General features: G+C 42.2%; 3 protein-coding genes across 3 annotated transcripts; all 3 read left to right on the top strand.

Annotated features, from left to right (window-relative positions):
• The first annotated feature begins 142 nt into the window (after positions 1 to 142).
• Positions 143 to 4,976, top strand: LOC115664737 (TMV resistance protein N-like). The gene is made up of 5 exons (XM_030586623.2): positions 143 to 867; positions 1,351 to 2,455; positions 2,577 to 2,861; positions 2,952 to 3,842; positions 3,912 to 4,976. The coding sequence occupies exons 1-5, from the start codon at positions 404 to 406 to the stop codon at positions 4,752 to 4,754; spliced, it is 3,588 nt and encodes a 1,195-aa protein (XP_030442483.2). The 5' UTR covers positions 143 to 403; the 3' UTR covers positions 4,755 to 4,976.
• Positions 4,977 to 5,710: 734 nt separating this feature from the next.
• On the top strand, positions 5,711 to 13,447 carry LOC130135139 (uncharacterized; the record flags this gene model as incomplete). Its single annotated transcript, XM_056303566.1, has 7 exons — positions 5,711 to 6,296; positions 11,942 to 12,076; positions 12,182 to 12,330; positions 12,485 to 12,622; positions 12,846 to 12,931; positions 13,012 to 13,071; positions 13,150 to 13,447. Coding segments are annotated over 4 exons (918 nt in total), but the record flags the coding sequence as incomplete, so codon positions are not given.
• Positions 13,448 to 19,438: 5,991 nt separating this feature from the next.
• Positions 19,439 to 24,178, top strand: LOC130135152 (TMV resistance protein N-like). The gene is made up of 5 exons (XM_056303630.1): positions 19,439 to 20,163; positions 20,647 to 21,751; positions 21,873 to 22,157; positions 22,248 to 23,138; positions 23,210 to 24,178. Exons 1-5 carry the CDS (start codon positions 19,700 to 19,702, stop codon positions 23,879 to 23,881), a joined length of 3,417 nt encoding a protein of 1,138 aa, XP_056159605.1. The 5' UTR covers positions 19,439 to 19,699; the 3' UTR covers positions 23,882 to 24,178.
• The last annotated feature ends 1,923 nt before the right edge of the window (positions 24,179 to 26,101 follow it).

Below are 26,101 nucleotides of genomic sequence, written 5' to 3'. Positions count from 1 at the left end.
GTTTCTCAACCATCTTTTTCGTACCAGTTTGCGCGAAGATTCCCTATTGAAAATCTGCAAGGTGTACTCTCATCCTTATCAAGAACAGCGAGAGATCCCGCTTCATCTTTCCATCCCTCTTCCATTAACGCAAACCGTATTCTTCACACGTCTTTTGAGGCAAAAAGCCATCCTCACGCGTTTTTTTTTCTTTGGTGCTCGTACTCCTTTTAAGCTTCGACATTCTAGATATAAGGGATCCATTAAGGGAAGATCCCTCTACACGTTCGTTCTAGCCTCCTGAATGTGAGCGAGATCCAAAGGGATAGGCTGATAATATTTCGTAACCCCGGAATCAAATCGAGTCAACAGAGCCAATCTTCTTAATCTCTCTTTCTTGTTTTTGTCCCCAAGTTCCTGATATATGGCCTCTTCCAAAAGGATTTACCATGTGTTCCTTAGTTTTAGAGGCCCAGACGTCCGCAACAATTTCCTTAGTCATCTCTACGCGGCTCTGGATCAGAAAGGGATACACACTTTTGTGGATGACGAGGAGCTCGGGAAAGGAGAGCAAATATCGCCGACCCTTATGAGGGCGATCGAGGAATCGCGCATCGCCATCATCATTTTCTCCGAGGACTACGCTTCCTCGCGGTGGTGTTTGGAAGAGCTGGCGACGATCATGGAATGCAAGGCACAGAAGGAGCTGATTGTGCTGCCGGTGTTTTACAAAGTGGAACCAAGAGAAGTGAGAGAGGGGAGAGAGGCTTATGGGAGAGCTATGGCTAAGCATGAGTTCAAGTTCGGGAAGGATTCGGAAACAGTGAAAAGATGGAAGAAGGCTCTTTTCGATGCCGGTAACTTGTCTGGGTGGGATTTTAACGATGGGTAAGTAAGTAATTGACGTGACGCAATGCTTTGTCCTTGTTAGCTAGTGATTGTTTGTTATATTTCAAACCGTATGGAATAAACTACCACTGAAAGCTGATTGATATTGTCAAGTCGGTCTTTCGATTGAAGATACATAGCGGAGATATACTAGACAGCAGATTCAAAATTCGAATAACCAAAACTTCAAGCTAGCAGATTCTTTGAATTCGATTCTTGCCGTGCGGATAATGAGAACTTTTTGTCTTCGATGAAAGTGTAATTAATAGTTCCTTAGTCATTATTGTCTTCAGGCGCAGGTTCATCTTAATTTTCCCTTGGGCAGAAGATGTTGGGGCAGGTTCACTAGATGTGTTAATTTCTTTTCGTCTTATTATTTGCTCACCTTCTTATGTCATTTTCGTCTTGACGTTAGAGGTTGAATTCTTGCCATGGCTTTGAAATGCTAAAACATGTTTTCTCTTTCTTTTGAGTGCTTATCAGAGATGAAGCGGAGCTCATACAACGCATTGTAAAGGATGTATCAAGTCGTCTAGAGCGAAGACCCTTACATGTTGCTGATCATCCGGTCGGAATAGATTCCCGAGTTCAAGAAGTGATATCATTGTCGCAAAAAGAGTCGGATGATGATGATGTTCTCATGATAGGTATATGGGGACTTGGAGGCATAGGGAAGACGACGATTGCTAAAGCGATATATAATGCTATTGAGAGCCAGTTTCAGGGATCTAGTTTTTTGGCGCAAGTTAAAGAGGCTTCAAACAAAAGCAGTGGCCTAGTTGGTTTGCAAGAAAAACTTCTATCCGAGATCTTATCTCCTAGACATCTAACGGTCAATAGTGTCGATGGAGGAATTAGTTTGATAAGGGAAAGACTTTGTCGCAAGAAGGTTCTCCTAGTTCTTGATGATGTTGACCAATTGGATCAACTGAAGGCATTAGCTGGAGGCGATTGGTTTGGAAAAGGAAGTAGAATCTTTGTAACATCGAGGGATAAGCATTTGCTAAATTCTCATGACATAAAGTGTGTGCATGAAGTTAAAACTTTAGACAATGATGAGGCACTAGACCTTTTTGTTTGGCATGCCTTTAAAAACAGCAAAAAACCTGAAATAAGAAAGGATCTCATAGATGGAGCACTACATTATGCTAGCGGCCTTCCATTAGCCCTCGAAGTGTTGGGCTCATTATTATATGGAAGAAACGAACCAGCATGGGAAAGTGCGCTGCGTAAACTCTCCAGGAGTCTCGACAAAGGTATCGATCGAGTTTTGAAGATAAGCTTCGATGGATTGGATGACAATGAGAGGGAGATTTTCCTCGACATTGCTTGTTTCTTTAAGGGAAAAAGAATAGAATACATCAAGGAAGTTCTCGACGGCTGTGACTTGGAGAGAGAGACAACTATAGGAATAGATATTCTCATCGAGAGGTCCCTGATAAGAAATGAGTATGGGACCCTGCAAATGCATGATTTGGTTCAGTTGATGGGGAAGAAAATTGTTAAGCAGGAATGTCCCAATAATCCTGAGAAACGCAGTAGATTATGGCTTTTTGAAGATGTTCGGGACATTCTATGGGAAGATACGGTAAAAGTTGTTTATGTAAACATTGTTATATCTCATTTTTATGTTACTTTGATTTGGATAGTATATTATAAATGTCAATGGAAATTTTGTGTGAGAACTGAATTTGCTCTCTTATGGATAGGGAACGGATGCAGTACAGGCCATAGTATTGGACTTGCCCACACCAGAAGAGAGAAGTATGAGTCTTGAAGAGATAACCATAAAGGTGGATGCTTTTAGAAACATGAAAATGTTGAAAATGCTCATTCTGCCTAAAGTGCATATCTCTTCGGAAGGTCCCGTCCGTCTCCCCAATAATCTGAGATGGCTTAAATGGCCCAATGCCCCATTACTAGAATTTGGCTCTAAACTTATTAGAATTGATGTCCCAAAAAGTCATATCAGAGGTTTAGAAGGCAAAATTAAGGTTAGCGCTTGTGATGATTAGCTTTTCTCTTTTTATAACTACAAATATTTACGGAGCTTAATGACTGTACTGATAATTTTTTTTTTGCAGCATTTTACAAAATTGAAGTACATCAATTTCAGTCAATGCAAGTCGCTGGTTAGTGTTCCTGACTTTTCATCGGCTCCAAATTTGGAGAGCTTGTATCTTGATAGGTGTAAAAGCTTGGTGGAGGTTCACCAATCCGTCGCATATCTCGACAATTTAAAATTTTTGTCACTACAGTTTTGCTCTAACCTCAGTGTCTTTCCTAACACACTCAAGACAAAATCTCTTCAAGCCCTTGATCTCTTTGGTTGCTCTAAACTCGAGAAGTTCTCTGATGTACCGGGAAAGTTGGAACATCTAGAAGAGCTTGATCTAGGAAGGACGGCTATTAAAGAACTCCCCGCATCACTTGAAAATCTTCTCTCTTTGAAGAAATTAAATTTAATAAAATGCAAAAAACTCGCAACGCTCCCATCATGTGTTTATAAGTGGCAAAATCTTGAGTATTTGAATCTTTTAGGCTGCTCCAATTTTATCACGTTCCCAGAGAACTTGGAGGATTCAAACAATCCTAACGGCAATATGGGATTCCGAAAATTAAAATGGCTAAAACTTAATGGCTGCAATCTCTCAGAAGTAGGGTTCCTTGAGAGTTCTTCTAGTTTTCCCAAATTAGGGCACCTAGATCTTTCCAAAAACAAGTTTACTCATCTGCCGACATGCATCAACGAATACAAATATTTGGAACACTTGTATGTGGATGATTGCAAACAGATACAAAAGATTCCTCAGCTTCCGCCAAATGTGCATGTCCTTTCGGCAAATCGTTGCAGATCTCTACGAGAATTCCCAGATTTGTCGAGTCTCACCTCCGACTGCTATTCGGTTGAATTGTCATCAAGTCATAAATTCTTCCGCGAAGGGGCAAATATGGCTCATGCGTTATCGCTCGAGGTTAGACTCTCTCTCTCTCTCTCGCGCACTAACTTTGAGTGCTTGATATGCGTACTATTTGTATGACAGGGGCTCCGGAAGATGAGAAATGTTGACATTCGCCTAATTGGGAAAGAGATGCCAGAATGGTTCTTTCCCGGTGAAGACAGTTCCATTGCTTTCACGGTTCCCCGGGACTTGTATGACAATTTCTTAGGACTAGCACGCTGTTTTGTTCTTGGCCCAAAGGGAGGAAAAGCGGTTAGTGGTTTTGCTGGAGTCCGAATTCATGTTAACGACCACATGCTGACTGCCTTTTGGAAAGGCGTGCGTTCAATGGACTCCGATCATGTGTGGATGGGATATTTCCCGCGCAGTACGCTGTGGGTAGGAAGGAAGCGTCTGCGAGACGATTGCTGCCATATCCAAGTTAACTTCGTACCAGAAACCGAAGTAGAATTGAAGAAGTGTGGATTCCGTCCAATATACGAGCAACAGGAGGATGATCAGAGGATCGTGCTCCAACCCCATCAGCCGATGAAAACAAATTGGCCTTCGGAAAGAGACTCAGATGAAGACGATTGGATAGACACCGAGGAAGAAGAAAGTTCAAGTGAATCAGATGATGAACTTATCGAAGCAATCGACCGAGAAAAAGAAAAACAAGGACTTTTCAAAGCAGATAAGATCGGGCCTTCGGAGGAAAGAGACTCAGAGGAAGACAATTGGATAGACACCGAGGAAGAAGAAAGTTCAAGTGAAGAAGATGACGAACTTATCAAACCAATCGACGATGGAAAAGAAGACACAGCACTTTACGAAGCAGATAAGCTCGACGACGGTGGACCATGTGAATGTAAAGCTACAGGAGGTCTCTGTCGAAGTTTAAAGACCTTGACAAGGGATCGATTCTTGCGGAGACGGATATACTGATTCCAATGCCTTTTGCATTTCCCTCTTTTTTTTTTTTACGTCTCTACTGGAAGTTTTTGAATGTCCGCTCCTTCAATTCAATTTCAGAATCATTATGAAGTACAGGTTTCACGACATGCTACTGACATGGTTGAGGTTGAGGAGCTTCCTTTTTCCCTCTCTTTCTTTTATGATTTGTGATGCGGATTGCATTAATACAGAGTTAAGTGGATGCTTGTCGAATGGCCATGGTCTTTTCCAGTCGCTCTGTGAAGCTCATCGTATAGACCTCTGTCACCTCTCTTCATCCAATCAATGATGCCAACGCTTCATGCTCGATAATTCTGAGATCGCAAGTTTTGCTCATTCTAACGTGATCATCATCTTTAGGGAAGTGTCGATCTGATTGTGTCAAAGATCAGAAGACTAGTTGATTCCTCTGTTGTCACTAGGCAGATTGCATTCCCTCTCACTTTCATTACCATTAATCAGACACGTCACTTTAACATAGTTGTCGCATCAAAGTATCTTACCATGTTCGTATTAATTCTCAAGTTTCGACAACAGCCTTTTTTATTTTTTTTTGGACGGAGCGACAGAAGCTTTAAGTAGCTGAAATCTTGTACACCGAAAGACAACTCCATACAAATCTAAAGTAGCAATGTCACACACCAGTCCCTCTAGTGGAATATTGTTGCTGCAGAATACCAGAAAGTATATTTACGTCCCGGGCATTATTTTTTCGTTCCTTAAAGCCCGATACTTTTCCTCATTTCTCTTCATTTTTATCTTAATTATTGGAATTAATTTGTTAACGGGTGTCCTAAGAGCTCTTGTTAAGTACCCAATCGACGAAATTTTATGGTATCTAATGCGCGGACCGTCCTCACCATAGGTCCATAACCCTGCCAAATAGGAAGTGAAGAGACATAAGCAAACCCAAAAGAAGAAGAAGAAGAAAGGATTTGACTTGTTGACTCGAGGGGGGGGGCAAGGCAGTGGAATTATCCTGTTCAAAGTTGCAATGCCATGTCATCTGCACGTCAGATGCAAATCCGAGCTCCCTCTATCCTCTCGGACGACGTCGCATAAAACCATCATCCTCATCGCTACCCGTCCCAAGCCAAGCCAAGCCAAGCCAAGCCAAGACGCCGTTGACTCATCAGTCTCTCTTCTCTCCCCCTCTGACTAATCATCATGCCTTCTTCAATGGCGCTGCTGATCCGCCGTCGCAGCCTCCATGGTCGAACCTCCTCGCTCCTCCAGGCGAGGCTCTTCTCCCGTTCGCCGGAGGCGGCGGCGGCTGCTGCGAAGCGACGGGCCTCGGAGCCGAAGCCCATCGAGAAGATACTGGTGGCGAACCGAGGCGAGATAGCTTGCAGGATCATGCGGACGGCGAGGAGGCTGGGGGTTCGGACCGTCGCCGTCTAAAGCGACGCCGACGCCGGCGCTCTCCATGTCGGGTCCGCCGACGAGGCCGCCTGCATCGGCCCCGCTCCGGCTCGCCTCGGTTACCTCGGTGGGGCGTCCATCATCGACGCCGCGCTTCGCACCGGTGCTCAGGTGAGGGGTTGAGAACTAACTAACCTGCTGGTTGAAACGCGTGTAATCGCTGGTGTTGGAGGACGCGGGATTTCGCATGTGGCATGTTTGATACTGGTTTGTGAGCAATGATCGTGTTCGTTAGAGCAATGGTTGTTGTGACACCTAAAAAATAGGGAGTAACTGTCGATGCCACTCCTCCACTACTTTAGTGCGTACAACCACCCCTCTACTTCTTTGGGAACGTATGAAGGAGAGAGAGACAGAAAGGGAACATTTAAGAGTTAACGTGCTCTTGGTTATTCCTCTGTTTTTTCTCTACGTTCTGGGTGAAATAGAACTTGGGGGTCTGGGTTATCTCTTGTAAGGGAATCTTGGGTGTGCAGTATCTCTGTGATTGTGAGAGTTGTACTAAGAAAAGATTCACGGTTGAGAGTGCGACCCACTGTTTGGTGTTTGTCGGGTTGAGGGGTGTGCGTTGTAATTTCTCCTGTTATACAAGTGAGTTCCGTGTGCTTGCCCCGTGGATGTAGACAGACTTATCTGTCGAACCACGTAAATTTGTGATCTCCTTTTTATTTTGCTGCACTTGTTTTGCTTATCACTTCGTGCAACGTACGTACCGATTACGTGAGGTGAATTAGCGCAACAATTGGTATCAGAGCCGACGGTTTGAGAAGCCTGTGCTGCACGTGATCGACGTCAACGTACGTGTTTTAGCTTTGTGCGATGGCTGCATCAACTTCTACAAAGTTCGAGGTGCCAAAATTCAACGGATCCAACTATCCATTGTGGAAGCTGAAAATGCAAGCGGTGCTGGTGAAAGATGGTTGTGCAGTTGCTCTTGCCGGTAAAGACGAAAAGCCGACAGAGATGAAAGATGAGGATTTTGCACAGAAAGATCAAATGGCAATGGCGGATCTACTTTTGGCGTTAGATGATTCTGTCCTCTTCAATGTCTCTGAAGAAACCACCGCCAAAGGCTTATGGGAGAAATTGAAGAATCTCTACGAAGGGAAAACAATGTCAAACAAAATTTTTCTTCGTCGGCAATTATACAGTTTAAAGATGAAGGAAGGGTCCTCTTTCCAAGAGCACCTGAACAGGTTCAACACCCTATTGAGCAAATTGATTTCCATCGGCGTCAAAATCGAGGACGACGAGAAGGTAACACTTCTTCTATGTTCGATGCCTGATACATGGGATTCCTTGATCATGAGTCTCAGTACTGGAGCGGATCTTGACATGGATTCAACTATAGCTACGTTGCTGACGGAAGAGTCTCGTAGAAAAACTCTCGAGAGCACTTCTGGTAATGCTATGATGGCCAGAGGAAGATCCATGGACAAAGGTTTCAGTGGGAGAAAGAAGTCAAGGTCCATGTCAAAGAGGCGAACTTTGGGTCCTTGTTGGAAATGTGGACAAAAGGGTCACATGCGTAAAGATTGTAAATCCAAGGAGAATCAACAAAATCACAAATCTGATTCCCAAAATGCATCAACATCAACAAATTCCCAAGGAAACATCGTTGAAAATGCAGACTTACCTGAAGATGGCGAGGTGATGACTGCAGTTCCAATAAAGAGCGTGCAACATCAATGGATTTTGGATTCGGGCGCTTCTTTCCATATGACACCACATAGAGACTGGTTCCATACGTATCAGTTATGTGATGGAGGTACGGTATACATGGGCAATGATAACTCATGTCAAATCGTGGGGATTGGAGATGTTCGTGTTACCATGCTTGATGGCATCACGCGTACAATATCTGGTGTACGGCATGTACCAGATATGCGGAAAAGTTTACTGTCGCTGGGAAAGTTTGATGAAAATGGCTATAAATTATTCTGGAAAAGGGACGAGCTAAGATCGTCAAAGGAGCACTTATCGTGGCGAAAGGAGAATTAATAGGCGGTTTATACAGGCTAATTGGAGAGACCATAGTCAGTGAAGCCATAGTTGCAAATGCTGTGACAGAGTCGGCAACTATCTGGCACAGGCGTTTGGGACACATGAGCATGCAAGGACTGAAGGTACTTCTTGATCGCGGTCTTCTTCCTGGTTTAAAGACTATTAATTTAGAATTTTGTGAAGATTGCCGGTTTGGAAAGTTTCATAGAACTCCCTTTCGTCGTTCCACAGCAAGAAGTCAGAATATTTTAGACTTGATACATTCTGACATTTGGGAGTCTCCTGATGAGTCTTTGGGTGGTGCCAAGTACTTTATTTCATTTATCGATGATTTTTCCAGAAAAGTTTGGGTTTACATCCTTAAAAGGAAAAGTGATGCTTTTGCTTCTTTCAAGAAATTTAAAGCGTTGGTAGAAAATCAGAAAGGAACAAAAATAAGGTGTTTTAGAACCGATAATGGAGGAGAATATATGCTGCAAGAGTTCTTAGATTTTTGCAGTGAGCATGGCATTCAAAGACATTTCACGGTCCCCTAACTCCACAACAAAATGGAGTGGCCGAGCGTATGAATCGTACGCTAATGGATCGTACTCGAAGTATGTTGAGTTGTCTTGGTATGAAGCGAGTTTTTGGGCTGAAGCCGTATGTACGGCATGTTACATAGTGAATCGTTCCCCAACAACTGCTCTTAATGGACAGATTCCAGAAGAGGTATGGTCTGGAAAAACTGTTGACTATTCTTTCCTCCGTACTTTTGGTTGTGATACTTATATGTGGGTTCCTAAAGAGCAAAGGACAAAGCTTGAAGCGAGGTCCAGAAAGTGTATTTTTCTTGGCTATGCAGAAGGTGTAAAGGGGTACAGATTGTGGGATCCTACTACCCACAAAGTCGTTATTAGTCGAGATGTCGTCTTCAATGAAGATTCGTTACAAAAAGACAAAGAAACGCCAAATGCTGACTTGTCACAAATATTTGAACTTGAATCATCAACAGAAGTTCAAAATCAATTTGAAGAACATTTGACTGATACTGATGAAGCTAGTAGAGATGAAGCTGATAGAGAGCATACAGACAGAACTAGTAGTGAAACTCAGGGTGACTAAGGACCTCATAGGAGGACTACTAGACCTCCAGTTTGGCTAAATGATTATGTGACAACTTTCGCTTGCATAACTGAAGAGGGAGAGCCTTGTACATATCAAGAAGCTTGTGAGTCCAGTAATGCTCCTCAATGGAGGGCATCTATGGAGGAGGAAATGGAGGCTTTACACAAAAACAAAACCTGGGATCTTGTCAAGTTACCTGAAGGACGAAAGGCTATCGGTTCCAAGTGGGTCTACAAGTTGAAAAGAGACAATAACGGAAATATTGAACGATATAAATCTCGTTTAGTGGTGAAAGGTTATGCTCAGAAATCAGGTATCGATTTTAATGAAATTTTTTCTCCAGTTGTTCGTCTAACTACTATTCGTGCTGTGTTGAGTGTGGCACTGTGCTTGACTTAGAGCTTGAGCGATTGGATGTAAAAACAGCCTTTTGCATGGAAATCTTGATGAAGAAATTTTTATGACTCAACTTGAAGGCTTTATTGAAGAGAACAATAAGAGTTTGGTTTGTCGACTGAACAAATCGCTTTATGGCTTGAAGCAGGCGCCAAGATGCTGGTACAAGCGATTTGATTCTTTCATTATGAGTTTGGGGTTCAAAAGATGTGAAGCAGACCATTGTGCCTATGTTCGCAATCATGGTAATGGTGGCTTTATAATCTTGTTGTTGTATGTTGACGACATGATAGTTGCGGGTACTTCGAAAGAAGGTATTGCATACCTCAAAGCTCGTTTGGCTAGGGAATTCGATATGAAAGATCTGGGAGCCGTAAACCGAATTCTTGGGATGACCGTACTCAGAGATCGTGAAAATAGGAAGATCTGGATAACTCAAAAGAGCTATGTGGAAAAGGTTCTGCGACGCTTCAATATGCAGAACGCCAAACCAGTTAATACCCCACTTCTTATTGGTTGTAAACTGTCTTCTGAACAGAGTCCTAGCACAGAAGCAGAGAAGACAGAGATGGCTCGAGTACCGTATGCGTCGGCGATAGGGAGTCTTATGTTTGCCATGGTCCGCACTGACCGGACATTGCGCAAGCGATGGGAGCGATCGGCAAGTACATGGCGGCAAACCCGGGTCGAGATCATTGGACTGTGGTGAAATGGATCCTTCGGTACTTGAAGGGTACCTCTGATATGGCTATTCATTATAGTAGCCAAAATTTACAATCGGTTGGATTTGTAGATGCAGATTTTGCGGGAGATCGTGATAGACGAAGATCTACCACTGGGTACTGTTTCTCTTTAGCTAGTGGAGCAATTAGTTGGATGTCTAAGTTACAATCTGTGGTGGCATTATCTACTACAGAGGCTGAATACATCGCAGCAACAGATGCTTGTAAAGAAGGCATTTGGTTGAAGAGATTGCTTGATGAGCTAAGAATCAAACAGAAAGTCATCACTATTCATTGTGATAGTCAGAGTGCATTACATTTGGCCGTTAATCCAATGTTTCACTCTCGTACTAAACACATTGATGTCGGTACCATTTTATTCGTGATGTAGTGGAAGATGGAGTTATCTCTTTGCGAAAATTCACACCAACGACAACGTATCGATGTCTTGACGAAGCCTATTGCGAGAGAGAAGTTTTTATGGTGCAGAACTTCTCTTGGGCTTGTAGTTATCACTTGATTGGTGATGGTTGGGCAAATCGGAGCTGTGAAGCCTATTCGAGAATAGTCTTCAAGTGGGAGAATGTGACACCTAAAAAATAGGGAGTAACTGTCGATGCCACTCCTCCACTACTTTAGTGCGTACAACCACCCCTCTACTTCTTTGGGAACGTATGAAGGAGAGAGAGACAGAAAGGGAACAGTTAAGAGTTAACGTGCTCTTGGTTATTTCTCTGTTTTTTCTCTACGTTCTGGGTGAAATAGAACTTGGGGGTCTGGGTTATCTCTTGTAAGGGAATCTTGGGTGTGCAGTATCTCTGTGATTGTGAGAGTTGTACTAAGAAAAGATTCACGGTTGAGAGTGCGACCCACTGTTTGGTGTTTGTCGGGTTGAGGGGTGTGCGTTGTAATTTCTCCTGTTATACAAGTGAGTTCCGTGTGCTTGCCCCGTGGATGTAGACAGACTTATCTGTCGAACCACGTAAATTTGTGATCTCCTCTTTATTTTGCTGCACTTGTTTTGCTTATCACTTCGTGCAACGTACGTACCGATTACGTGAGGTGAATTAGCGCAACAGTTGTCAGCTTGGAATGAATGGAATTGGTGACGGTGGAGGAAACTTGTGAGATTGTGAGTTTCAAGTATCGAAGCTCAGTAATTCCCATTTAGTTTTGCCTCGGTGAACTTAGTGCTACTCTACGACATCGTGAGCTTTGGACGGATGATGAAATTATGTGCGCTATCCTGATGAATGCTGAGGGAGCATTTCTCTTTCTCAAATTGTTACCATGTGTCTGGACGAATTAACATTTCCCAATTGTTTCTTGCCTTTATGCGTGTTGCTCTAAATCCCAAGTTAGGTGGCCTTCTGTTGGCTGAGAGAGCGGTTGAAGGGTTATGGATATCTGCTCTGTATTAACTTAATCTCTGTTAATTCAGTAGATTGCAATTGCCTAATTTTTTAGTACGTGTGGGGCATGCTTTCAGCATGGCTGTCTTTTTTGATAACTAGGTTATCTACCCAGGATATGGTTTTCTGTCAGAGTCAGCTGAATTTGCTCAGCTCTGTGAAGAAAATGGCCTCGCTTTCATTGGTCCTCCTGCATCAGCTATTAGAGACGTGGGTGACAAAAGGTATGAAAGAGGAACCTTCTGCCAACGTATGTTCACTGTTTCGATGCTAATTAGGTCTGCTTAATTGGTTCCATGTGGGAGACAAGAATTCTGTATCTTTATTCTTTGAATGATAGTATATGCTTATCCAGTGCATCAAAAAAAGATAATGGGTTCTGCTGGGGTTCCGCTTGTGCCTGGATATCATGGTGATGAACAGGACATTGACTTTATGAGGTCGGAAGCAGAGAAGATCGGTTATCCCGTTATGATAAAACCAACACATGGAGGTGGGGGGAAGGTATGTTTCTTTCTCTGTCAAAGAGATCATCGATGCATCTAATGTTTTTAGAGATTTAGAATTTGACATCATATTCAAATGCATTTAGCTTTCCTTTTCTTTTCTTTTTCCTCGAGGCTGTTACTATGTCACAACTTATTGTTCACACATATAGGGTGTGAGGATTGTTCAAAGTGCAAATGAATTTGTCGAGTCCTTCTAAGGAGCACAACGTGAGGCTGCTGCTCCTTTTGGCGTAGACAAGATCTTACTGGAGAAATATATCACAAGGCTGAGACATATAGAAGTCCAGGTACCTATAATGCTGATAAAACAAAAAGTATTCAACAGAAAGCATTTGTTCTCTTTGTCGGTCATGTCCTTGAGCCTAAGTGGTCCCTTGTTCCTTTTCTCTTGTTTATCTGAAGTATTATGTCCAGAGCAACATATCCATCTATTTGAACTTGCCTGATCGATCTTTATGAATATGTTGTTTCCGGCTAAATTGTTTCTCTTATTGTTTTGGATATTTGGAGACAAGTACGGGAATGTACTCCACTTAAATGAGAGTGATTGCAGTGTACAAAGAAGACATCAGAAGATTATTGAAGAAGCTCCTGCTGTAAGAACTGCATTTTGATTCTAATCTTGCTTTTCGCGATTTGGAACTGCTAGACTGTAATAAGAGTGCCATTGGTGCAGCCAAATGTTACTAGCGACTTCCGCACCCACTTGGGTCAAGATGCTGTTTCCGCAGCCAAGGTACTCTATCCAAATTGGATAGAAGCTGTATTATATTGTAAAATCCGCACCATTAGATTGATTATATTAGCTTAGCAGGCTGTTTTCTCTCAATGCCCTTTTGCAAGCAAAGGACTACGATCGAGATAACTGTCCAGTTCAGAAAATAGTCTATAAAATATATATATTGTCAGAAGAATCACAAGTTGAATGAAATGGCAAGGTCTGGAACACTTGATTGCGGATAATTGCAAACAGCTACAACAGATTCCTCAGCTTCCACCAAATGTGCATATGCTACGGGCACACTGTTGAAGATCTCTACAAGAATTTCCAGATTTGTCGGGTCTCTCCTCCCACTGCCTTCTGGTTCGTTTATCTTCATGTCGTGAATTATTCCGCAAAGAGGCAAACACGACTGATGTGAACTATTTGTAGACTCTCTCTCTCTCTCTCTCTCTCTCTCTCTCTCTCTCTCCCGCACTCACTAACTTTGAATGCTTAAAATGTGAACTATTTGTATGACAGGAGCCCCCGAAGATGAGATCCGTTGACATTCTCCTTAGTGGGAGAGAGATGCCAGAATGGATTCTCCACTGCAAAGACGGTTCCATATCTTTCATGGTTCCCGGGGACTCGTATGGCAAGTTCTTAGGATTAGCACTCTGTTTTGTTCTTGGCCCAAAGAAAGGAATCGCGGTCTGTGGCGTCCATATTTTTGTCAATGGCCGACATGTGACTTTCTGGTTTAGAGGCTTATTTTCAATGAAATCCGATCGTGTGTGCAGTGCGATCTATAAGAAATGTAAAGAAATGGAGCTTCTGTGAGACGATCGGAACCATTTCCAAGTTTACCTCAGAGTATCAGAAGGAAGATTGAAGAAGTGTGGATTCCGTCCCATATGCGAGCAACGGGAGGATGAGCTGAGGATTGAGCTCCAACACCATCAGCCGATGGAAACAAATTGGCCTTTGGAGGAAAGAGACTCAGAGGAAGACAATTGGATAGACACTGAGGAAGAAGAAAGTTCAAGTGAAACGGATGATGAACTTAACGAAGCAATCGAGGGACTAAAAGAAGAGAACTTATCAAAGTAGATAAGATCTACTTTCGCGTAACAACAGAAGGTTGTTGCCCTGCAGAAAGTGGCTCCTGTCGAAGTGATAAGAACTGGTCAAGGAAGCGATTCTTGAGGAAGTAAATTCGGTCATCTTGATTCCAATGCCTTTTGCTTTTCCCTCTTTCTTCCGTCTCTACTGGAAGTTCTTGAATGTCTGCTCCTTCAATCCAAGTTCAAAATCATTATGAAATACATGTTTCATATCATGCTACTGACCAGGTTGAGGTTGAAGAAACTTCCTTTTTCCCCCTCTTTCTTTTCTTGTTGTGTACGTAATACTGCCGGATGAATGGACATATTGCTACCCACGAAAGTACATTCATGTCCCACCGTGTTATCTTTTCATTCCTTAAAACCCAACCCTACCCGTGATTTCTCTTCATTTTTATATTAATTATTGGAAGGATATTTTTTTGATCGAAATTATTGGAAGGATTTTATTCGTGAGTGCTTTGAAAGTACTTGCTAAACACCCAATCGAAATTTTACGATTTTCAATGTCAAAACGGTTCTTTGTTCGTGCGAAGCCAATATTGATTTGATTATTACGAATGGCATATGCCGAATGAATACCCTCAAAGACACTTGTCACGAAGACCTCCATGGAATTGTCCGGTTGTTCAAAGTTGCAATGCCAGGTCATCTCCACGTCAGATGCAAATCCGGACTCCTCTATCCTCTCAAACGACGTCGCATAAAGGCATCATCCTCACCGCTGCCCGTCCCGACTCCAAAGACAAGACGCCGTTGACTCATCACTTTCTGTTTCCGACTAATGGCGTTGCTGATCCTCCATGGTCGAACCTCCTCGCTCCTCCAGGCGAGGCTCTTCTCCCATTCGCCGGAGGCAGAGTCGGCGAAGCGGCGGGCCTCGGAGTCGAAGCCCGTCGAGAAGATACTGGTGGCGAACGGAGGCGAGATAGTTTGCAGGATCATGAGGACGGTGAGGAGGCTGGGGATTCGAACCGTCGCCGTCTACAGCGACGCCGACGCCGGCGCTCTCCACGTCAGGTCCGCCGACGACGCCGTCCGCATCGGTCCCGCTCCGGCTCGCCTCAGTTACCTCTGCGGAGCGTCCATCATCGACGCCGCGCTTCGTGCCGGTGCTCAGGTGAGGAGGGGTCGAGAACTAACTACCTGCTGTTTGAAACGCGCGTGATCGCTGCGATTTGGAGGATGCGGGATTTGGCATGCGGCATGGCGGCGTGTTTGATTCTGGTTTGTGAGAAATGGTCGTGTTCGCCGGGGCACAGTATTGGAGCTCAGTAATTCCCATTTAGTGTTGCCTCTGTGAACTTTACTGCTACTCTACCACATTGTGAATTTTAGATAGGACGATGAAATTATATGCGCAATCTTGAGCACCGGTGTTAAGAAAGAGCAGTATAAGTGAGTCGGGTTTAAGTAAGTTGTGAACCCATTTAATATTCATATTATTTTGAGCTTTATTGCTCTAAACTCATTTACTGAACATAATTAAGCCCATGTAACAACTTAGCTCCTTTTATATAGATTAAGAAATTGGTGTATAATCCATATCGGCAGGTTCAATGGTGGGAGATAAGTAGATGTCAAGTCAATCGTTGATCACTTCTTGTCCTGTTGTGCATTTGCAAAAGTTCATCATTTCAACTTTGATACGATGTATTCAACATCTTTCCTTATACTACGAGATTTGCTCATTGAATCCCTTTTTATTTTGATCCAAATAATGAAGAAGTTATCAAATCCAATATTTAAGCAAAATAAAGCTCAGTCGTAATTAATTGATAGTAAGAAAGATAGTCGATACCACCTTTTGTAATTGGATCAATTCTTCGACTGGTCATGAAGTAACATTTCGTGCTATCTCAAATAATGTCAAACAAATATTTGAGAATTGCATTTTTTATACAACAATAACTAAAAAGAATATTTTTATGACTCTGGGCAGCTACACGATTTAACATATTATCGGTACACTCCCAACCATTGCGACCCAACCTCCATAAACATCATGCTTCATTAGTCCAAGTCACCGAAATTCGGACCACAACCTCGTTAGCCATTTATGTGGTCATGCTGTTGCTGAGGCCGAGCCATCACCATAATCCTAGGTCGCCGATGCCATGCCACAACCGTCGTTGATTGAACCCTATATGGGCTTGCTTCACATAGGCCTCACAAGCCTATCGCAATTAATTTTGCTAAAATATGGTGCACCTGTTATTATAGTGACGAGGCACTATTAATTTAACTAAAATTAAGTCTCCGCTACCCCAGTTTATGGTATAACATCATATACTGTTCAAATGAGCAATGTTTTTTGGCTCCAAAACAAGCAATTGGTTTCTATAAGCATTACATAAAATATACATATATATGTTGAGACAAAATCATAAGTATAACTTAAAGTATCGAACGTTGTAAGACGTCTTCTATCTGCACGGGCTCATCATTGGCAAGAGATAGTCGTTTATGCATAGTTCCTTTTTTATTATTGCCATTAAGTAAATTTGACTTTAAGTTCTATGTAATTATCGATCGAATTATTTTAATCATTACGTTTTACTTACTCATGTTGTGTGAATTTCGTTATTTGGTGACATTATCTTTGTTCATTAAGGTTTCCTCCGCATTATAAGTAATCTATCTTTTTCAACTCAGGAAAACTATATGCTAAAGCTCATTGACTTCTCGATTGTCAAGGTTTTAAGCTAATATACTAAATATTGATGTACCCTGAAATAACTGAATTAGAAAGTTCTTTAAAAAAAGAAATCTACTCACAAGTTCACATAAAAATAATATGTAGTGATTTGGTTAATTCGTCAACAATATCTTCTAATTATTATATGCATAATGAGTTTAATTAGGTGGTGTAGAAACATGTGTTTTTTTTTTTTATGTCGAAAGAAAATTATATGTATTGCTCAAAGTGGGTACAAGCACCAAGAACTTGCTTCTGCATTTCCACTCCTATTTGATCTTTCTTTAATTTTCCTACAGTTTAGTGGGTCAAATAATTCAGCCCAAAAGTCTACTTCAACTTCAACGAGGGGGTCATCTTCTTCCCGTCTTCTTGCTGCCTTCTTTCCACTCATTTTCTCTCGCTCTAACTTTTTGAGTTTCTCGGCCATCTTTTTCGTACCAGTTTGCATCGAGATTCCCTTTACTACAAGTCTACAGGGTGTTTCCTCATCTTTATCAAGAACAATCAGTGACGTCGCTTTATCTTTTCGTCTTGTCTAAAGTATTCTTCACACGTCTTTTTGGGCAAAAAGTCATCATCATGCGTTTGCTTCGGTGCTCACACTCCTTTGAGCTTCAACATTTCTCGAGATAAGGGATCCACAAGGGAAGATTCCTCTGTGCCTTCTTTCTACCCTCGTGAACGTGAGTGTGATCCAACGGGATGGACCGACAATATCTCGTAATCCTCGAATCAAATCGAGCCGACAGAGCCAACCTTCTTAATCTCTCTTTTTTGTTTTTTTTTTTTTCATTTCTTCTTCCTTTTGTCGATGGTCAGCCACCGACCATGATCGAGTCGGTTGGCTTGCGCCTGGGTGAGGGTGAGCCCCTTGGTGAGGGGATCCCTCACCTAGGCGAGGGTTAGCCTTGCCCAAGTTAAGGCGGCCTCGCCGGGCGTCGCTCAAGTGAAGGTGATGTTGGGCACCAAATCTGGCCTGGGTGAGACCGACCCTTGTCGAGCCTTGCTTGGGTGAGGGCTCTACTCGCCGAGGGTTGCCCTCGCCTGATCGGGCCTTGCCTGTGGCGGGTGACGCTAGCCCGCTTGGCCATCGGTAATGGGAAGAAGAAAGGAAAAAAAAAATTCAAAAAAAATATTAAAATATTATTAAAATTATCAATGCTAGACCGATTGTGCTTACTTAAGACAAGTTGGCATCCACATCGCAAATTCCGACCAAAATCGCCTATGATTAGCCATCGTTGTTGTGGTCATGCTGTTGTCGAGCCCGAGCCATGCATCACCACAATCCTAGGTTGCCGATGCCCTGTCGCGATCATTGTTGATTGAACCCCATGTAGGCTTGCTTTGCATAGGCCCCGCAAGCTTATCACAATTAATTTTGCTAAAATATGGTGCACTTGAAATTATAGTGACGAGGCACTATTACTTTAGCTAAAATTAAGTCGTTGCTCCCATACATGTATATGGTAGAACAACATATACTGTTCAAACCAGCAATTTTTTTTTGGGTCGAAAACAAGCAATTGATTTCTGTAAGTACTACATCAAAAAAAGAAAAAAGTTGAGACAAAATCATAGGTATACCCTAAAGTCAAAAATCAAACGTTGTAAGACGTCTTTTATCTGCACGGGTTCATCATTGGCAAGAGAGAGTCGTTTATTGATCGCTCCTTTTTACAATAGTCATTAAGCAAATTTGACTTTAAATTCTATGTATTTATTGATCGAATTATTTTAATCATTGCATTTTACTTATTTTTGCGATTTGGATTTCCTTATTTGGCGGAATTATCTTTGTTTGTTAAGCTTTCCTCCGCATTATAAGGAATCTATCTATTTCAACTCTGGAAAAGCTATTTGTGAAAGCTCATTGACTTCTCTATTGTCAATGTTTTAAACTAATATTCTAAATATGGATGTATCTTGAAATAACTTAATATCGAAATAGAAAGTCCTTTGAAAAAAGTAATTTCCTCATAAGTAAAAAATAAAAATAATGTGCAGGGATTTTGGTTAATTCATCAATAATATCTTCTAATGATTATATGTATAATGATATGACAAAAAAAAAGATTATATTTATAATGAGTTTGATTAGGTCGGGCGAGAATAAGGTGCTTGCGTGCACGAGCTGTTTCCGTAGATATGACTAATGGCAGTCAAGGTTGCACACTTGCTATTTCATCTTTCTTGGAAATATCTTGGGCAACTTCCACGAAAGAAAGTCACATTGAACCCGAAATTGTCCAGCAAAGTGGGTAGAATTACCAAGAACCTGCTTCTGCATTTCAGCTCCTATTTCATCTTTCTTTTATTTCTTCCTCCAGTCTAGTCATGATAAGTGATTCACCCCAAAATTGTCCTTCAGCGAAGGGGGTCATCTTCCCGCCTTCTTCCCTCTCATATTCCCTCGCTCTTAACTTTTTTTGAGTTTCTCAACCATCTTTTTCGTACCAGTTTGCGCGAAGATTCCCTATTGAAAATCTGCAAGGTGTACTCTCATCCTTATCAAGAACAGCGAGAGATCCCGCTTCATCTTTCCATCCCTCTTCCATTAACGCAAACCGTATTCTTCACACGTCTTTTGAGGCAAAAAGCCATCCTCACGCGTTTTTTTTTCTTTGGTGCTCGTACTCCTTTTAAGCTTCGACATTCTAGATATAAGGGATCCATTAAGGGAAGATCCCTCTACACGTTCGTTCTAGCCTCCTGAATGTGAGCGAGATCCAAAGGGATAGGCTGATAATATTTCGTAACCCCGGAATCAAATCGAGTCAACAGAGCCAATCTTCTTAATCTCTCTTTCTTGTTTTTGTCCCCAAGTTCCTGATATATGGCCTCTTCCAAAAGGATTTACCATGTGTTCCTTAGTTTTAGAGGCCCAGACGTCCGCAACAATTTCCTTAGTCATCTCTACGCGGCTCTGGATCAGAAAGGGATACACACTTTTGTGGATGACGAGGAGCTCGGGAAAGGAGAGCAAATATCGCCGACCCTTATGAGGGCGATCGAGGAATCGCGCATCGCCATCATCATTTTCTCCGAGGACTACGCTTCCTCGCGGTGGTGTTTGGAAGAGCTGGCGACGATCATGGAATGCAAGGCACAGAAGGAGCTGATTGTGCTGCCGGTGTTTTACAAAGTGGAACCAAGAGAAGTGAGAGAGGGGAGAGAGGCTTATGGGAGAGCTATGGCTAAGCATGAGTTCAAGTTCGGGAAGGATTCGGAAACAGTGAAAAGATGGAAGAAGGCTCTTTTCGATGCCGGTAACTTGTCTGGGTGGGATTTTAACGATGGGTAAGTAAGTAATTGACGTGACGCAATGCTTTGTCCTTGTTAGCTAGTGATTGTTTGTTATATTTCAAACCGTATGGAATAAACTACCACTGAAAGCTGATTGATATTGTCAAGTCGGTCTTTCGATTGAAGATACATAGCGGAGATATACTAGACAGCAGATTCAAAATTCGAATAACCAAAACTTCAAGCTAGCAGATTCTTTGAATTCGATTCTTGCCGTGCGGATAATGAGAACTTTTTGTCTTCGATGAAAGTGTAATTAATAGTTCCTTAGTCATTATTGTCTTCAGGCGCAGGTTCATCTTAATTTTCCCTTGGGCAGAAGATGTTGGGGCAGGTTCACTAGATGTGTTAATTTCTTTTCGTCTTATTATTTGCTCACCTTCTTATGTCATTTTCGTCTTGACGTTAGAGGTTGAATTCTTGCCATGGCTTTGAAATGCTAAAACATGTTTTCTCTTTCTTTTGAGTGCTTATCAGAGATGAAGCGGAGCTCATACAACGCATTGTAAAGGATGTATCAAGTCGTCTAGAGCGAAGACCCTTACATGTTGCTGATCATCCGGTCGGAATAGATTCCCGAGTTCAAGAAGTGATATCATTGTCGCAAAAAGAGTCGGATGATGATGATGTTCTCATGATAGGTATATGGGGACTTGGAGGCATAGGGAAGACGACGATTGCTAAAGCGATATATAATGCTATTGAGAGCCAGTTTCAGGGATCTAGTTTTTTGGCGCAAGTTAAAGAGGCTTCAAACAAAAGCAGTGGCCTAGTTGGTTTGCAAGAAAAACTTCTATCCGAGATCTTATCTCCTAGACATCTAACGGTCAATAGTGTCGATGGAGGAATTAGTTTGATAAGGGAAAGACTTTGTCGCAAGAAGGTTCTCCTAGTTCTTGATGATGTTGACCAATTGGATCAACTGAAGGCATTAGCTGGAGGCGATTGGTTTGGAAAAGGAAGTAGAATCTTTGTAACATCGAGGGATAAGCATTTGCTAAATTCTCATGACATAAAGTGTGTGCATGAAGTTAAAACTTTAGACAATGATGAGGCACTAGACCTTTTTGTTTGGCATGCCTTTAAAAACAGCAAAAAACCTGAAATAAGAAAGGATCTCATAGATGGAGCACTACATTATGCTAGCGGCCTTCCATTAGCCCTCGAAGTGTTGGGCTCATTATTATATGGAAGAAACGAACCAGCATGGGAAAGTGCGCTGCGTAAACTCTCCAGGAGTCTCGACAAAGGTATCGATCGAGTTTTGAAGATAAGCTTCGATGGATTGGATGACAATGAGAGGGAGATTTTCCTCGACATTGCTTGTTTCTTTAAGGGAAAAAGAATAGAATACATCAAGGAAGTTCTCGACGGCTGTGACTTGGAGAGAGAGACAACTATAGGAATAGATATTCTCATCGAGAGGTCCCTGATAAGAAATGAGTATGGGACCCTGCAAATGCATGATTTGGTTCAGTTGATGGGGAAGAAAATTGTTAAGCAGGAATGTCCCAATAATCCTGAGAAACGCAGTAGATTATGGCTTTTTGAAGATGTTCGGGACATTCTATGGGAAGATACGGTAAAAGTTGTTTATGTAAACATTGTTATATCTCATTTTTATGTTACTTTGATTTGGATAGTATATTATAAATGTCAATGGAAATTTTGCGTGAGAACTGAATTTGCTCTCTTATGGATAGGGAACGGATGCAGTACAGGCCATAGTATTGGACCTGCCCACACCAGAAGAGAGAAGTATGAGTCTTGAAGAGATAACCATAAAGGTGGATGCTTTTAGAAACATGAAAATGTTGAAAATGCTCATTCTGCCTAAAGTGCATATCTCTTCGGAAGGTCCCGTCCGTCTCCCCAATAATCTGAGATGGCTTAAATGGCCCAATGCCCCATTACTAGAATTTGGCTCTAAACTTATTAGAATTGATGTCCCAAAAAGTCATATCAGAGGTTTAGAAGGCAAAATTAAGGTTAGCGCTTGTGATGATTAGCTTTTCTCTTTTTATAACTACAAATATTTACGGAGCTTAATGACTGTACTGATAATTTTTTTTTTGCAGCATTTTACAAAATTGAAGTACATCAATTTCAGTCAATGCAAGTCGCTGGTTAGTGTTCCTGACTTTTCATCGGCTCCAAATTTGGAGAGCTTGTATCTTGATAGGTGTAAAAGCTTGGTGGAGGTTCACCAATCCGTCGCATATCTCGACAATTTAAAATTTTTGTCACTACAGTTTTGCTCTAACCTCAGTGTCTTTCCTAACACACTCAAGACAAAATCTCTTCAAGCCCTTGATCTCTTTGGTTGCTCTAAACTCGAGAAGTTCTCTGATGTACCGGGAAAGTTGGAACTCCTAGAAGAGCTTGATCTAGGAAGGACGGCTATTAAAGAACTCCCTGCATCACTTGAAAATCTTCTCTCTTTGAAGAAATTAAATTTAATAAAATGCAAAAAACTCGCAACGCTCCCATCAGGTGTTTATAAGTGGCAAAATCTTGAGTATTTGAATCTTTTAGGCTGCTCCAATTTTATCACGTTCCCAGAGAACTTGGAGGATTCAAACAATCCTAATGGCAATATGGGATTCCGAAAATTAAAGTGGCTAAAACTTAATGGCTGCAATCTCTCAGAAGTAGGGTTCCTTAAGAGTTCTTCCAGTTTTCCCAAATTAGGGCACCTAGATCTTTCCAAAAACAAGTTTACTCATCTGCCGACATGCATCAACGAATACAAATATTTGGAACACTTGTATGTGGATGATTGCAAACAGATACAAAAGATTCCTCAGCTTCCGCCAAATGTGCATGTCCTTTCGGCAAATCGTTGCAGATCTCTACAAGAATTCCCAGATTTGTCGAGTCTCACCTCCGACTGCTATTCGGTTGAATTGTCATCAAGTCATAAATTCTTCCGCGAAGGGGCAAATATGGCTCATGCGTTATCGCTCGAGGTTAGACTCTCTCTCTCTCTCTCTCGCGCACTAACTTTGAGTGCTTGATATGCGTACTATTTGTATGACAGGGGCTCCGGAAGATGAGAAATGTTGACATTCGCCTAATTGGGAAAGAGATGCCAGAATGGTTCTTTCCCGGTGAAGACAGTTCCATTGCTTTCACGGTTCCCCGGGACTTGTATGACAATTTCTTAGGACTAGCACGCTGTTTTGTTCTTGGCCCAAAGGGAGGAAAAGCGGTTAGTGGTTTTGCTGGAGTCCGAATTCATGTTAACGACCACATGCTGACTGCCTTTTGGAAAGGCGTGCGTTCAATGGACTCCGATCATGTGCGGATGGGATATTTCCCGCGCAGGATGCTGTGGGTAGGAAGGAAGCGTCTGCGAGACGATTGCTGCCATATCCAAGTTAACTTCGCACCAGAAACCGAAGTAGAATTGAAGAAGTGTGGATTCTGTCCAATATGCGAGCAACAGGAGGATGATCAGAGGATCGTGCTCCAACCCCATCAGCCGATGAAAACAAATTGGCTTTCGGAAAGAGACTCAGATGAAGACGATTGGATAGACACCGAGGAAGAAGAAAGTTCAAGTGAATCAGATGACGAACTTATCGAAGCAATTGACCGAGAAAAAGAAAAAACAAGGACTTTTCAAAGCAGATCAGATCGGGCCTTCGGAGGAAAGAGACTCAGAGGAAGACAATTGGATAGACAAGGAGGAAGAAGAAAGTTGAAGTGAATCTGATGACGAACTTATCAAACCAATCGACGATGGAAAAGAAGACGCAGCACTTTGCGAAGCAGGTAAGCTCGACCAAGGTGGATCATATGAATGTGATGCTACACAAGATCTCTGTCGAAGTTTAAAGACCTTGACAAGGGATCGATTCTTGCGGTGGCGAAAAATTCGGAGATACTGATTCCAATGCCTTTTGCATTTCCCTCTTTTTTTTTTTTTTTACGTCTCTACTGGAAGTTTTTGAATGTCCGCTCCTTCAATTCAATTTCAGAATCATTATGAAGTACAGGCTTCACGGCATGCTACTGACATGGTTGAGGTTGAGGAGCTTCCTTTTTCCCTCTCTTTCTTATATGATTTGTGATGCGGATTGCATTAATACAGAGTTAAGTGGATGCTTGTCGAATGGCCATGGTCTTTTCCAGTCGCTCTGCGAAGCTCATCGGATAGACCTCTGTCACCTCTCTTCATCCAATCAATGATGCCAACGCTTCATGCTCGATAATTCTGAGATCGCAAGTTTTGCTCATTCTAACGTGATCATCATCTTTAGGGATGTGTCCATCTGATTGTGTCAAAGATCAAAAGACTAATTGATTCCTCTGTTGTCACTAGGCAGATTGCATTCAATCCCACTTCCATTACCATCAATCAGACACGTCACTTTAATAATATAGTTGTCGCATCAAAGTATCTTACTATATCCGTGTTAATTCTCAAGCTTCGACAACAGCCTTTTTTTTTTTTTTTGGACGGAGCGACGGAAGCTTTAAGTAGCTGAAATCTTGTACACCGAAAAACAACTCCATACAAATCTAAAGCAGCAATGTCACACACCAGTCCCTCTAGTGGAATATTGTTGCCGCAGAATACCAGAAAGTATATTTACATCTCGGGCATTATCTTTTCGTTCCTTAAAGCCCGATCCTTTCCATCATTTCTCTTCATTTTTATATTAATTATTGGAATGAATTTGTTAACAGGTGTCCTAAGAGCTCTTGTTAAGTACCCAATCGACGAAATTTTATGGTATCTAATGCGCGGACCGTCCTCACCATAGGTCCATAACCCTGCCAAATAGGAAGTGAAGAGACATAAGCAAACCCAAAAGAAGAAGAAGAAGAAGAAAGGATTTGACTTGTTGACTCGAGCGGGAGCCCGGGGGGGGCGGGCTAGGCAGTGGAATTATCCTGTTCAAAGTTGCAATGCCACGTCATCCGCACGTCAGATGCAAATCCGAGCTCCCTCTATCCTCTCGGACGACGTCGCATAAAACCCATCATCCTCATCGCTACCCGTCCCAAGCCAAGCCAAGCCAAGCCAAGCCAAGACGCCGTTGACTCATCAGTCTCTCTTCTCTCCCCCTCTGACTAATCATGCCTTCTTCAATGGCGCTGCTGATCCGCCGTCCCAACCTCCATGGTCAAACCTCCTCGCTCCTCCAGGCGAGGCTCTTCTCCCGTTCGCCGGAGGCGGCGGCTGCTGCGAAGCGACGGGCCTCGGAGCCGAAGCCCGTCGAGAAGATACTGTTGAGGAAAACTCCTATTAATTTTGAAGTTGACAAAACCTTCCACATAATTATAAGTCTGATACTTATTCTGAACTAATTTATATTCCAGGTATTTATGTTCTGGAAACTCAGAAGGAAATTATTCAGACTTTACAAACTATGAAGACCCACATAATCTAGGTTCTGAGATTCAGACGCAGAAGTTATTCAGATGCAGATGCAGAAGCAGAAGTTATTCAGATGCAGACGCAGACGCAGACGCAGAAATTATTCAGACGCAGAATTCAGAACGAATCATAACAGCTAGTGATCTTGCATGGATTTCACAGAAGGAATGTTCTGATTGTCTCAATCTCAATCAAATTGATTGACAATCAAACATTACGACAAGAATGCATTTCAACGGACAAAGCTCTACTTATGGAAACCAAGATTCGGATTGTATAGGCGACCAGAATCAGCGGGATTCAGAATCTGTCCAAGGTGAAGATTGGAAGATGATCCTCTGAATGCTGTCCAACGGCTAGTTTGGAAGTAGAGGAGTATTTAAGGAGATCAACGAGCAGCAGAAGGATGTACAGAATCAAGAATCAACAAGTCCAAAGTCTGAGTATACTCCAATCATTTCTCTTGTCGTTCTGAGCCAAACATTAAGATCTTGAGAAACACTTTGTAATAGTGATTGTGTGAGATAGAAAGTCCTATCATAC

Source organism: Syzygium oleosum, unplaced genomic scaffold, assembly GCF_021117445.2.
Source record: "Syzygium oleosum isolate NSW1041296 unplaced genomic scaffold, Sole_v2.1 Sole_v2.28, whole genome shotgun sequence".
Taxonomy (NCBI): Eukaryota; Viridiplantae; Streptophyta; class Magnoliopsida; order Myrtales; family Myrtaceae; genus Syzygium; species Syzygium oleosum.
This window is presented reverse-complemented; position numbering and strand designations above follow the sequence as displayed.

Bases quoted from the DNA above. Each gene is read 5' to 3' on its own strand.
- LOC130135152 (XM_056303630.1), top strand. From the start codon at position 19,700: ATGGCCTCTTCCAAAAGGATTTACCATGTGTTCCTTAGTTTTAGAGGC. The intron at 22,158-22,247 runs GTTAGCGCTTGT...TTTTTTTTGCAG, and splicing joins GTTTAGAAGGCAAAATTAAG to CATTTTACAAAATTGAAGTA. The intron at 23,139-23,209 runs GTTAGACTCTCT...TTTGTATGACAG, and splicing joins CTCATGCGTTATCGCTCGAG to GGGCTCCGGAAGATGAGAAA.
- LOC115664737 (XM_030586623.2), top strand. From the start codon at position 404: ATGGCCTCTTCCAAAAGGATTTACCATGTGTTCCTTAGTTTTAGAGGC. The intron at 2,456-2,576 runs GTAAAAGTTGTT...TCTTATGGATAG, and splicing joins ACATTCTATGGGAAGATACG to GGAACGGATGCAGTACAGGC. The intron at 2,862-2,951 runs GTTAGCGCTTGT...TTTTTTTTGCAG, and splicing joins GTTTAGAAGGCAAAATTAAG to CATTTTACAAAATTGAAGTA.